At 42.6% G+C, this 13887-nt stretch overlaps 1 protein-coding gene across 2 annotated transcripts in view; it reads left to right on the top strand.

Annotated features, from left to right (window-relative positions):
- Positions 1–13887, top strand: part of LOC137429549 (T-box transcription factor TBX2b) — a 148543-nt gene that overhangs the window by 31906 nt on the left and 102750 nt on the right. For both annotated transcript variants that reach the window (XM_068119546.2, XM_068119547.2), the window contains exon 2: positions 11287–11554. In XM_068119546.2, coding sequence (XP_067975647.2) covers positions 11287–11554 — 268 coding nt within the window. The remainder of the gene's footprint in view (positions 1–11286; positions 11555–13887) is intronic.

Below are 13887 nucleotides of genomic sequence, written 5' to 3'. Positions count from 1 at the left end.
CCTGTCTGGCAATCAAACAAAAATGTAAATCATTTCAAATAGGAAATTTACTGTTTTTAACGACCTCATAAAGGACACAAACAACAAGCACGAATAACGAATGCAATGTGTTGTTTAATAAGGTGGTGTAAAGGACGCTGCATCAACCGTGGTAAACTTCTGGAAAACATTTTTCTATGATCTTTAAAATGTTTATTTTATTTCAATTGAATTATACACTGGAACACTGTAAGCACAAACTCCTCACTTTGGCACTTCCTTTTTGGTACTTCCAAAACATTTCCATTTAGCAGTACTTGGCCAAAATGTTATGGCATTTTGCGTCATCACGACATCTAATTTGCCACTCTCAGACTCTGCCATTCCTCTCAAGATAGCGTGGGGTGATGTGTTATATGAACTCTCTAGTTATCGAAGATATTAATTAGTACAACGAGGAATAAAAAAAAAATTGATCTCTAGAAATCTGTACTTTTTGGCAACATGATTGATTGTGCGATTTAATGACTTGTGTTGCGTGCCTCAAATGAGCACATTTTAAGGACACATTGTAAACACACCAAACAAGATATGATGCTTTGCTTGTTTTTCTTCAATACTTGATGCAATATGTGATTATTACAAATTAATTGCATAAGGATCTCATCTGGGATCAGTGAAGTAGGTCTGAGATCCAATGAGTATCCTTACTATAATTCACCGAGCTGTGTGTTTCTTTATTTGTTGTGCTACTCTTGCTAAAGTTCTGGCTCGATTACATCTAGACTTGCCACATAGGACTTGCCCCAATTCGTTTGGGGGAGACGGGGGAGGGTCTGGAGGGAGTAAGTAGAGGAGGTCAGGAGTCGCATATTCTTTATGTAAGGGTGTATTGTGGAACACCCCCTCCAGGTGAGAGAGGGTATTGCAAGACCACATTTACAGTACAGTATTGCTGTCCCCACGTTTTCCAGTCCAGTGAGGAGTTTTTAATTCTAAGCAGTAGGCATGTTTTTGCTTCAGACACGTAACCCAGGTTATTTTTTTTTCTTTCGGGAGTGATTGAGATAGCTGTAAGTTGCCTATACACTGCCCAAATAAAGGTACCATTGTGGCCAAAAATATTGCCACCGTTGCACGTTTTTCAAATAATGCACCATTTCTTGCAGAAAATTGTTGAAATTTAAAAATCTTTTGGTATCCACATTTGTATTTCTTTAGTTTGCAGTGGAACAAAGCAAAAAAAGGTGAAAAAAATTACTAAATCTTTGCTTATTCCACACAGACATCCTAAAATGGCCCAGACAATATTATTGGCACCTTATAGAAGTTGTTAGAAATAATTAGATTTCAAGCAGGTGATTCTCCTTTACTTTCGAATTGAACTCACCTATGGTGAGTTACAGGTGCCTGCAATATAAAAATCACTCACTCAACCAGTTTGAATAGAGAAAAGGAGTCATTCTCCTGTTTTGTGTCACTGGGTGTACCGCAATGAGTAGGGAGAAAAGAAAGAAAACTAGAGAATTGTCTAAGTAGGTCAGACACAATATTGTAGCCAATCATGGACAATCTCAAGGCAACAAGTCCATCTCCAGAGACCTTGATGTTCCTATGTCCACCCTACGCAATGTTATCAGGAAGTTTAAGGCCCATGGCACTGTAGCCAACCTCCCTGGACGTGTCCGCAAGAGAAAACTTGACCGAAGATTTCAGCGAAGGATTGTTCGAATGGTGGAGAAAGCACCTCGATCAACTCCCAAACAGATTCAAGCTCACCTTCAGACACAAGGTACGACAGCTTCCTCTGTCGTGAGCTTCAACTCACACCATCCATCACCAACTCAATTAAAGGGGGTTCTATGCTAGGAGACCCAGGAGGACACCACTGCTGAGAGAGAGACATAAGAAAGCCTGACTGGAGTTTTCCAATCAAACCTGAACAGGCCAAAATCCTTCTGGGAGAATGTCCTGTGGACAGATGAGACCAAATTAGAGCTTATTAGTAAAGCACATCATCTCGATGTTTATAGAAAACAAAATGAAGCCTTCAAAGAAAAGACCACTTCCCCACAGTCAAACATGGAGAAGGTTCAGTGATGGTTTGGGGTTGCTGTGCTGCTTCTGGCACTGGGTACCATGAATGTGTGCATGGCATCATGAAATCAGGAGATTACCAAGGCATTTTGGAGCGCAATGTTCAACCCAGTATCAGAAAGCTGGGTCTCTGTAGAAGTTCATGGGTCTTGCAGCAGGACAATGACCCCAAACACACTTCAAAGAGCACCCAGGAATGGTTCAAGACAAAATGCTGGACTGTTCTGAAGTGGCCAGCAAGGATTCAAGATCTAAATCCCATTGAACACCTGTGGGGAGATCTGGAAAAAGCAGCAGGGAGAAGGCACCCTTGAAATCCTGGAGAACTGGAGCAGTTTGCACAACGAGAGTGGGCCAAACTGCCAGTAGAGAGGTGGAGGCAGCTCATTCACGGGTATAGGAAGCGCTTCACTGCAGTTATTTTGTCCAAAGGCCGTGCTTCCAAATATTACGTCTTTGGTGTCAATAATTTTGTCAATGCAATTTCTTTTTATTTTCTGATTTAAAAGTATATATTAATTTCAGAATCAAAAACAAAGGTTCTGTAACATTAACAGTGAAATAAAGAATTGTGGAGACCAAATACTTTTGTGAATTTAAACGTATTTTTAGGGAAAATTGTGAGTTTTTTGAAAAAAGTGCAAGGGTGCCTATATTTTTGGCCATGATTGTATGTTCGTGAATATACAGTGAGTGGTTATAGTTACACTTTCCATGGATATATTTTTTACACACAAGCAAAGAACCCGCTCCAAGCCTCCGACCAAGCCTAACGTTTGATCTGTTCTTGGGCACCATGATGGCACATGGCGTGGCAGTGCAAGGGGTAGTTTATTTTGTTGTTTTCCCGGCAATGAGTACAATGACGAGTTTTTAAGTGATTCCATCAGGCACTTCATGTGTACTCTAAGGTGGGTGACATCAGAGGCAGCTAAACAAGGCAATTATTTTTTAAAAAACCCAGTATTACTGTAAAAAGTTGCTGGAGTCAACGCATGGGTGGTAGGCCAGAGGCTCAAAAAATATGTTTTGAAAACTTTTATGAAAAATCCTACACCCACTTTCGGACAGGTGCAGGGATCCCAAAATCGGCACACCCGTGAATGAGTTTGCATGCGGAGAGAGAGACTTGACTTTTACATCCTTTCATTACAAAAATATCAAAAAGTATATTTTTTTAAGTATAAATAAAACCATTTCACAAATCAAATGTAAACAACAAGCAAAACCATTTTAATGGGAACATTTACATGAAGACCATTAATACATCAAGAAAAGAAAAAAGAAAATAATAAAGTGTTTTGTTCCTCACAAAAAAAACCATATTATGTTCGCGGAGTGATCAATCTGTGATCAGCACACCATTTTGCACAGAGCAAAGCGCATTATTCAATGCCCATATCCATTTAAAGATCAGTACTTTATCCATAGATGTATAGAAACAAAATTCCATTTTAATCCGGGCAAATACAAGTCCTTTAAAACAGGCCGGGAGGTTATCTGTACATCTTGTAGGATTTTCAATTTGCATTTTCCTCGTGCGATATATTGCTTTCTTTGCCATGGCAACGAGAAAGTTCGCTAGAACCACTTATATTTGGTGTGTGTTTGAGGCAAAGCAAAAAATGAAAGAATTCAAAGTAAAGTTTAAAGAAAGCTTCGTGCACATTTCATGAAGCAAAACAAATAAAGGAATCAAGCGTGCACATTCAACATAAGCATGTGGCAAGGTCTCAAGAGCACCACAGAAGGGACAATGGCCAGATATTTAAGGAGAAAAAACATGTAAGAGCTTATTAGTGGGTAATACCCAATGTGCCAACCTCCACGACAGGTCGGCAGTATTCTTCGGAATAAGTATGTGATAATAGGCTTTCCAGTTAGGTTGGAAGGGGTATACTGTAGGGAAGCAATTGTGCCACTTCCTCGACTGCCAAGTTCCTAAGGAGGGCCGGATTGCTTTGACGCAGGCCTGGTATATTGCACGATTTTCCAGACCTGCAGATCCAAAACGTATTTTTGGTAAATATTTTATTATTGTACCAGAATTCATTACAGTGGGGGTGAGTTCTAAATTTGGGAAACAGAGGCTTGGCTCACAAACAATTGGGCAATCACCAGTGCGAGGAGATTGCTCCCAGTGCACCTTTACTTTGCGGTATACGCTAAGTATTTCACATAGTACAGCAGATATTATGCGGTTAGACCGCATGCCAACTTTATTCGCAAGTGCTGCAGCACTTAACCATCTCTTGTTGTCAATCATTAGATCAGCAACGTGATGGACACCATTCTGAACAAAATAATCAACAAAAGAGCGATCCTTTCCTATTCTTTTGAAAAGAGAGTTGTAGAAAAGAGGCTCACTGAAAAACATCTCTTGGGTGTAGGAAACATAATCACGGTCGACCATGAAAACACGCCAAGCATTTAAAATTATATTGTAAAATGGTGGAAGCAAGGACTGATCAATACATTTCATGTTCATTAGGAATAGACCAGATGAATAGTCTAGCATGCCGGCTTGACGGAGGAGGAGGAGGAGAGCAGTGGACCTCCAGGCTAGGTCTGATGGAACATAGAGAAGCCGCCAGATTGAGGCGATGCCAAATGCCATAGCCCTGCATACGATGTCCACAAGACCATGCCCGCCTTCCTCTAAGGGAAGATTCAAGATCTCAGGACGAAGCCAATGTTTTCCACTCCAGAAGAAGTTTATTATTGTCTTCTGTATATTCAGCAGAAAGTGTTCAGGAGGTGGAATGGCTTTGATTCTGTGCCACAGTATAGATGCTGCTAGGTTGTTGATGACCAGGACTCGTCCCCGGTATGAAAGCAAAGCCAGCAAACCTTTCCATTTCCGCAGCTTTTGTTCGAGAGAGTCAGCGAGACCCTCCCAATTTTTCGCTTGTGTTGCTGCATCACCGATGAAAACACCAAGGTACTTCATTCCGTCGAGGGACCAGCTGAGGTGTTTCGGGAGGACAGGCATAGGCAGCTGGCATGGGCCCATCCACATCGCCTGGCACTTGTTCCAGTTAACCAAAGCTGAAGAAGCTGAACCATAATAGTCCAAGCAATCTACCAGTTTCTTGATCTCATCGCTATTATGTACGATGACACAAATATCGTCAGCATATGCAGAGACTTTCACAGGCCTTGTGAGCAAATTTCTGCAGCCGGTTAAGATGCTGCGGACTTTGATTAAAAGAGGCTCAATGGTTAAAGAGTACAGAATACCAGATAAAGGACATCCCTGACGGATACCCCTTCCAACCTTTACAGGTGAAGTCAGCTCAGAGTTTACTCTGAGTATTGAGGAAATGCCATTATAGAGCAGTTTTACCATGGAGAGAAAAACAGGACCAAGTCCAAAACACTCTAGGACCTTGAAAAGATATACATGACTTACACAGTCAAAAGCCTTCTCTTGGTCAAGCACAATCAAACCAAGATTGTCATTTTTTATTTTACACACATCCCAAAGATCTCTTAATAAAAAAATGTTGTCGTGTATCTGTCGGTTAGGGATACAGAAAGACTGATCACTTTGAATCAACGACTCTAGGAGTGGGGCGATGCGTCGAGCTAGAACTTTAGAAAATATTTTATAATCTGAAGTTAGAAGAGAGATTGGACGCCAATTATCAATGAGCTGAGGGTCTCCTTTCTTGGGTAATAGACTAATTACTGCTCTTCGGCAGCTCATCGGCAAGTCACCACAACGTAATGAACTATTAAAGACCTCCAATAGTTCTGGGCCCAATAAGGGCCAAAAGGATTTATAAAACTCTATTGGGAGGCCGTCCAATCCAGGGGATTTACCAGTAGGTAAAGAAGCAAGGGAAAGTGTAAGCTCTTCCAAGGAAAGTAAGGAGCCAAGCTGATCCCTTTGAGCAGCACTTAGCATGGGTAAGTCAGATGTGAAGTAACTTATTGAGCCATCGTCAACATCATTTGCCAGAAACAAGTCTGAAAAGAAGTTATAAACCTCCCTCTTTATATTATCTTGTGACATCACAGTTACCAATTGGGAGCTTTAAGGTTTCAATTTGCCTTTCATTGGTAGTCTTTTTATCAAAATGGAAAAAAAATTTGGTCGGTGCATCTAAATTATATAGCTGATCCATCCGTAGACGGACCATTGCACCTTTTGCTTGGTATTCGACTAGGCTGTTTAGTAGAGTCTTCTTTTCCATAAGCAAATGATTATTTGTTCTATTGGGGCTATTTGCCACATCAGTTTGCAACTTCATTATTTCCTTTTCTAGTGCGAACCTCTCCCTTTTTACACTGAAAGAAGAGAAGTAATTAAACTGTTGGCAAAAGACAGCGATCTGTGCCTTTGCGTAGTCCCACCACAATATCGGGTTATCAAAGTTATTCTTTCTTTCTTTGAGTCTAATCCAAAACACTTTGAAAGCTTCACAAAAAGCAGCATTTTCCAGCAACATGACATTGAACTTCCAATATGGGCTGCCATGTTGCTGCAGAGCAAGCTTAAAGGACAAGGTTACAGCCAGGTGATCAGAAAAAAGAGAAGGCACGATATCAGATTTCAATATCTTGTCAAGCATTACAGTATTGACATAAATTCTGTCTAACCTGGCTAGTGTGTGCATCTGAGACGTACATCTAGACCAAGTAAACTGCCGTTGCATAGGGTGCTGAATACGCCAGACATCTATTAATCCCGTCGTCTTGATGATTTTCTCCAAAGGTTTGGCAGATCTAGGATGTGGCTCCGCACTGTTTCTATCTAACGCAGGGTCAAGAGTGCAGTTGAAGTCGCCACTCATTATAAAAGAGCAATTTAAGTCAATTGTACTCAGAAGATCCTCTAGCTTTAGAAAGAAGTTTTGCCTTTCAGCATTCTTACAGGGGGCATATATGTTTACAAAAACAAAGATTTGATTATTGGCAGTGAATTGAAGACAAGCCAGATGTCCGGGAATTATTTCATTATATTGAACTTGTGAGAGTGTTAATGAGGAGGAGACAAAGAAAGCAATTCCAGCAGTGAGACCATTGATATCACTGAAGAACCACTGGCCCTTCATTAGCCTTCTCCACTGGGCTTGGCCATTTAGATCTCCATGCGTTTCTTGCAGTAACAAGACATCCAGGTGCAAACGCCGGGTCAGATCTTTTACCTGAACTTTGCGTTCTAAACTAACACCACCGTTAATGTTTAGACTGTCAAAACTAACGCTCATTCTTTCGGAAAAAGAAAGAAGATAAATAACTAAATAGATCAAAAAACCCATAGGGACCTCATTTACGAAGCTCCTGCCGAGCTTTCTGGATCATTTTTCTTAACCTGTGCATCTGAGCATCAGTGAAATTTGGAGTGTCAGGGTTACGCACAATTTCCTTCATTTAAAAAATCAACACCTGAAGATCGGGGAAATTATCTTTCAGTTCAATGTTCCTTTTCCGATAGGAATCTCTAAAAAAGTCCCGAAGCTCGTCATCCGAAGGGCTGTTTACAGCCTTTAAAATCTGAGAGGACTCCTATCGACCCTCACCATCAGATTCCTCATATGGGGAATCAATTGGTGTTTCAGCTTCCTGACGCACATCACATGATTGCTCAGTTTCAATAAAGTAAACTTCTTCAGGAACGTTTTGTGCTGGGGTCACATTTTAAGCTTCTCCGGGATGCGAGGTGGGGGACTCCAAGCCTGTTTGTGACATGACCACGATGCTCGATTCATGGATGTCACTCTCCTCCAGTGGATTTAAATTATCCTCTTTTATTCTCTCTGTGCCCTTATTTTCCTCATTTATTCCTTTTTTAGGGGGAGATTTTAGGTGCTTTTCCTCCTCTTGCGATTGACAGGAGGAAGCTGCACAATGAACGTCCTCGTGTGAGATGACATAGTCTGAGGGATCAGGAACACTCACTGGGATTGGAAAATTAGAATCCACTTTTTCCTTGATAATGTTTGTACCAGTGGGGGTGTCCTTTTCCTCTAATAAGGCAAACCTGTTATCGCATTGAATTCCAGTGATGGAGTTTTCACTGATTTGCCTTTTCCCAGAAGGTGACGCACTTCTTACAGCCGATTTATGTTTTTTTTTACTTTGGAAACGGTAACAAACCCCTCATTTGCGCTGTCCATTGGTTCAATGGGAGGGGGCGTGTCCACTTGTTTACCTGGTTTATCCTGCACATTTGTCGAGAGGGAAACGTTAACATTAGTCTGTGTCATTGTTACCCGTTTCGACCATGTTAGGCTGTTCCTTCTGAAGGTGGCAAAACCGTTTCATGTGTCCCACTGCACCACAACCAAAGCACTTCAGGGTATCGGTGGTGATATACACATGATAATCACAACCATTTGAAGTGAATTTTAAAACAACATTCAAAGAGGAATATTCCTTTTTGAGAACCATAAAAACCTGTCTACGGAAACTCATCACGTGACTGACACGTTCATCCTTACAGCCCAGAGGGAGAATTATTAATGGGGACACACAGTGACCATATCGCTGCAGCACTGCAAGGATTGTATCGGTATCGAGAAATGGTGGGACATTTGAAATAACCACTTTCTGAGCAGGAGTATCCAAGGGATAAACCATAACAAAGTGTCCGGAGTCGAGCGACAAACCTTGTACGATGAAAGCAACGTGCTCTACATCGGACACAAACATGATAACCCGTTTGTTCAGACGCGACGCGGCACGTACCTTATCAAACTCGATCTGGTTCCCGATCGCGAGAACAATCGCTTCCACTGAAACACCCTCGGGTGGAGAACACGCAATGCCATGCTCGCGGGATAATTGCTCAAACGTTGCATATCGCTGCGAGCGAGCAGCCGCCATGATTGAACACACGAGGCTCGACCTCGTCCTCCCAGCTCGGGAAGAGGAAGTTAGTAATGCACTCCGACTTTCCCAGCTTAGGGAAAGGGAGCGTTCAAAAAACAAACTAAGGAATTATAAGCGAGAAAAAAAAGGTTTAAAGTGAAGAAAATAAGTTGGGAAAAAAGAACAGGGAACCGCCCAAAAACGACGATTACCCTTAACCTACACGATAAGTGTGCTCTATGGCTCTCTCTCGTCTCAACATAGAAGGGAAACACAGGGAAGCTTTACAAACAGAAACAAGGACACGAAGGAGCGAAATGGGGCGGGAGGGGCATTGTGGGGGGAGGGGGTTAGGACAAACAAAGACAGAGCACTCACGGCACGAATGGGAAGCCGCCATGACAGTACACACAGCACACCAATGACAGAGAGAGAGAGAGAGAGAGAGAGAGAGAGAGAGAGAGAGAGAGAGGAGGAGATGAGAGGAGAGGAAAGGAGAGAAGAGGAGAGGAGAGGAGAGGAGAGAAAGAGAAAGAGAACAGCTTCATACAGGTGGAAACTCAAAATCATAATTGTATTGAGAAACTCATGAAAACCTCCCACCCACCTTAGGACATCCGCTGGGACTCCAATAAATTCAACAGAACATTTGGCGGGGCTATCCCCAAAACTGAGGAAGTAGTTCAGGGATGGACAGACAGACACTCCTGCTTTATTATGGAGATATACAATATGCTGAAATATAGACAGTAAAGACCATTAATTGCGTGATTCCCATTTGGTGGTCCGTGGTCATTTATCGCTGACCTTTGCCGGTTCTTATTGAGAAAAAGATCAAGAACCACTGGTCTAAAGAATACATTCCAATAGTAGTTAGTGTCTAAGAGGTCTAATCTCCCAAGCAGGTAAAAATGGTCCAAGTGGTCTAAAGCTCTAAATGACCAAGGGTCCAAGCTGTCTAATCTGTCTGAAGGGGTCTAAAATGGGGTTGTTGCGGAATATTTAATTAATTTAATATTAGCCTTTAAATGATTTGACAAGACTCAAGAGAATTAAATGTCCACACTCGTCTCAGAAGACAATTAATGATTTAATGACACATGGTAATACTTGATTCACTTTCACCAAAGGTATTTGCAGAAAACACTTCCATTTGAGTTACACATACACGAATAAAACGAAATCACTACGCTACATTCAACACAGATCAACACACTACATTTAATACATTACAACTGAACCAAGAACTCCTCGATCGTCAGCAGCATGGCTATTTGTGGTCAAAGAACAAAGAGGGGGGTCAGGTAAGGTTCAAAAAGATAGCAAGCATTGCATGAGTCTCCAACTCCTCAGGTCAGCTGTTTTCTTTCTTCATAAAATGTAAACAAAGCTCCTGCTCTTTCTGATAGTGTGCATGGAGACATCGGTTAAGAGAAAAACAGGGTCGGAGAAAGTTTGAATCAGTGAGGATTATACATCATTCTTATAAGTTCTATGTATTAAATCTTTTTAATACATATGTGTATATAGGTGTCGTATGAAAAGTCGTATCATATAAAAGTATACTATTTATGCAATATCAGGCTAACAAAGGACTATATCTCTCTATTCTTTAATCAAGCTTACTCTGCTGTGTGGTTATAAAATGAGATAGGCATCACAGCTTGAGTTGAATGCCTGCCTCTAATGCGAGCCTAAAGAATCGTTATATATTTCATAGAACGCAGTTAACACCGATTAATATATATATTCAATAAGTTTACGTATTTTCAATGGCAAGGTCGAGGCTCAGGGAAATCCAATTGATTTACACAAATTACGCACGCAAATTAATTTTCTTCTTCTACAGGGTCTATAAGGGGTCTAAAATGTGTTGAGGTCTAAGGGGGTCTAAAGTGACTTTTGGGGTGTAAAGGTCCAAAGGTTCTAGGGTTCTAAAAGATCTAAAGGTGTCTAAAGTGTCAAAAGGGTCTTAAAGGTAAAATGGGTCTTAAGTGTCTTCAGGGTCTTATGGATTTTTGGGGGTTGAGGGGTTTTGGGGGAAAAACCCATGTTGAGGGTCTTCGAGGTCTTTAGGGTCCTTGGGGGGCCTTGAAGGGTGTTTGGCATTGAAGACCTTGAAGGGTCTTTAGGGGTCTAATCTCTCAAGCATGTAAAAGTGGATCTTAAGAGGTCTTCATGGTCTTTAAAGGTTAAGGTACCCAGGTTGGACTTGGTCTGTTTGCCAAATTTGGTGGTTGGCGACCCAGCGGTCTTTGCAAAAAATTCAGACAGACAGACATCTGACGAATTTTATTTATTAGAGATATCTACCTATGGATTGCAGATGATCATTCATCGTGCTTCCTTGCCTTCCTGTCTACTCCTCCAATCCCTCTTTCCATCAAATAGGCGCATGTTTCCACCCTTCAAAGTGCGCGTCTCTGGTCTTGACAAGAAGGCGAAGTACATCTTGTTGTTAGACATCGTTGCTGCGGATGATTGTCGGTACAAGTTCCAACAATCCCGCTGGTTGGTTGCCGGAAAGGCGGATCCCGAACTTCCACGGCGGTTGTATATCCACCCAGACTCCCCTGCACCTGGAGAGCATTGGATGGCACGTGCGGTGAACTTTCACAAACTTAAACTCACGAACAACGTGGCGGACAAGCATGGATTCGTGAGTTTAACGTCTTCTCCATCTTTGTGTCCATGGGTGTCTGTCTGGGCTACTTGTTCTCTGTACCTTGCTCGTTTTTACTTTAGATTCTCGACACCTGTTCTCTGTACCATGCTCGTTCACACCTTGAAAATCGATTGATACAAGCTATTTCACTCAATGTTTTTCCTTCGTTATGCAGAAACATAATTATATGGCAGTCTTCTAATGACATACATTTTAGCCATTTTGTTTTAAGCTAACAGTTAATCCTGATAGATCTCTGCAGTATGATAAGTGGTGTTAGCTTTATGGATGTGCAGAGAGGACCACCCAACAATGAGTCGTCAATTATATTTGATTGGTGAATATGATGGATTGTCTACTACAACGCTTCATTTAGCTGCTCATATATAGTTTACTTTGAGTTGTTATGATCACAAGTTTTTGAAGATTCTGATCAATATTGTCGTGTCCCCTGGGTTTAACACCCCGAGAGGATGAATGACGAGTTTTAATGAAAAACATCTGAGCTTTAATTTAAAAAAAAAACTCATCGGACTTTCAAAAGTCTACAGCATCCAATCCTCATATCCGAATCCAGATTTTGATGATATGCTTCAATTATGTAATGATAATCGATCGTGTTTCGAAGGCAAGGCACGTTTGAGTAGGCCGAAACAAAATGGCGGGCCGCCATATTGGTAAGCCACCACATCGGGTTTTTTTTATTATGAGCAGCTCATTAATCATCTTCAAAAATGGTGTTATAACACACCCAAACACCCAGTTTTCATCATTGCAATCTATTTGAGGTCCAGGTATATGCATGCAATGTTTGGGGCCGCTAGGTTTCATGGTTTTGGAGTTATGGAGGAGACAGACGGACGGACACTGCCTTTTATTATTATAGACTAATGGGGGCACCCACCCACATATTATAGACTAGTGGTGTGACATTTATTTGGACATCTTGAGTTCGATGCTGCACATTCAGTTTTACAAAATGATTTCTGGCAATTCATCAGATTCACCAATGATGTAATCTACACAATTTATTTACTTTACATAATGTTACCCCTCACTCATCTCTCCCCCTCTTCTCCTCCATCTCCCCCATCACTCCACTCCTCTCTCCCCCTCATTCCTCTCCAACTCCTCCTCACTCCTCTCTTCCCCTTACTCCTCTCCCATCACTCCTTTCCAACTCCTCCTCACTCCTCTTTTCCCTTTTCTCCACTCCTCACTCCTTTCCAACTCCTCCCCACTCCTCTCTTCCCTTTACTCCTCTCCCCCTCACTCCTTTCCAACTCCTCCTCACCCCGTTCCAACTCCTCCTTACTCCTCTCCCCTCACTCCATCACTCCTCTCCAACCTCTCCTCTCCCCCTCCCCCACTCTCCCCCTACCCCCTCACTCCTGCAGTTGTTCCAATCGAGCAGGTACGGCAAATATTAGAGGTAATTGAACTTTTCTCTTGGAGCAACACAGTGTAAATCCGCCCCCTTGTCCTGTTCATTCATTAGTGAAATGGTTCGCAGAACGGTACACGCATGGTGATATCATCGGACTCGCACCGCAATGATCTTCAACAATATTATCCGATACTTCATGCGGATTCATTACAGCTGCTCTTGTATATGTTTGCTGAGAACACATTACCTTCCAATGTCTTTATTGCTCAACATCCCGTGCAAGTCTGTGTTAACGTTCATTGAATGTCTCGTTCTGTTCCCTCATTCTTTTATTCATTTTGGAAATAGCATTTACAAACGCGACGCGTAATTGTTACTGAAGGAACTGCGCTCCAACGCGAGTCGAAAGAATTGACGCGACCAAAGACGGAATTCGTCCGAGTTGCTTTATTGAAACAAAACAGCTCAGGTATTCTGACAAGCCCGTTTTTCGGGCAACAATATATATACACATTTATGTCGGGAAGTTTGCCCGGCAAAAGCTATACCGGGCATGCCCGGGTATCAAGGGCGAGCCTTGGAAAGGCGAGTCTGGACCTGCCCGGGCGTGTTTGGCTGCGGCCTGGCAAGTCGAGGCTGGGCGTGCCCGGGCGCTCTGGGCGAGCACTGGAAAGGCGATAGCGGGCATGCCCGGACGCTCTGGGCGAGCCCTGGAAAGGCGATAGCGGGCATGCCCGGACGCTCTGGGCGTGCCCTGGAAAGGCGATAGCGGGCATGCCCGGACGCTCTGGGCGAGCCCTGGAAAGGCGATAGCGGGCATGCCCGGACGTTCTGGGCGAGCCCTGGAAAGGCGATAGCGGGCATGCCCGGACGCTCTGGGCGCCCTGGAAAGGCGAGAGCGGGCATGCCCGGGAAAGACGAGACCGGGCGTGCCCGGGAG

Source organism: Myxine glutinosa, chromosome 6, assembly GCF_964187855.1.
Source record: "Myxine glutinosa chromosome 6, kmMyxGlut1.1, whole genome shotgun sequence".
Lineage (NCBI taxonomy): Eukaryota > Metazoa > Chordata > Myxini > Myxiniformes > Myxinidae > Myxine > Myxine glutinosa.
The sequence above is the reverse complement of the archived record's forward strand: the minus strand, read 5'-3'. Positions and strand labels throughout refer to the sequence as shown.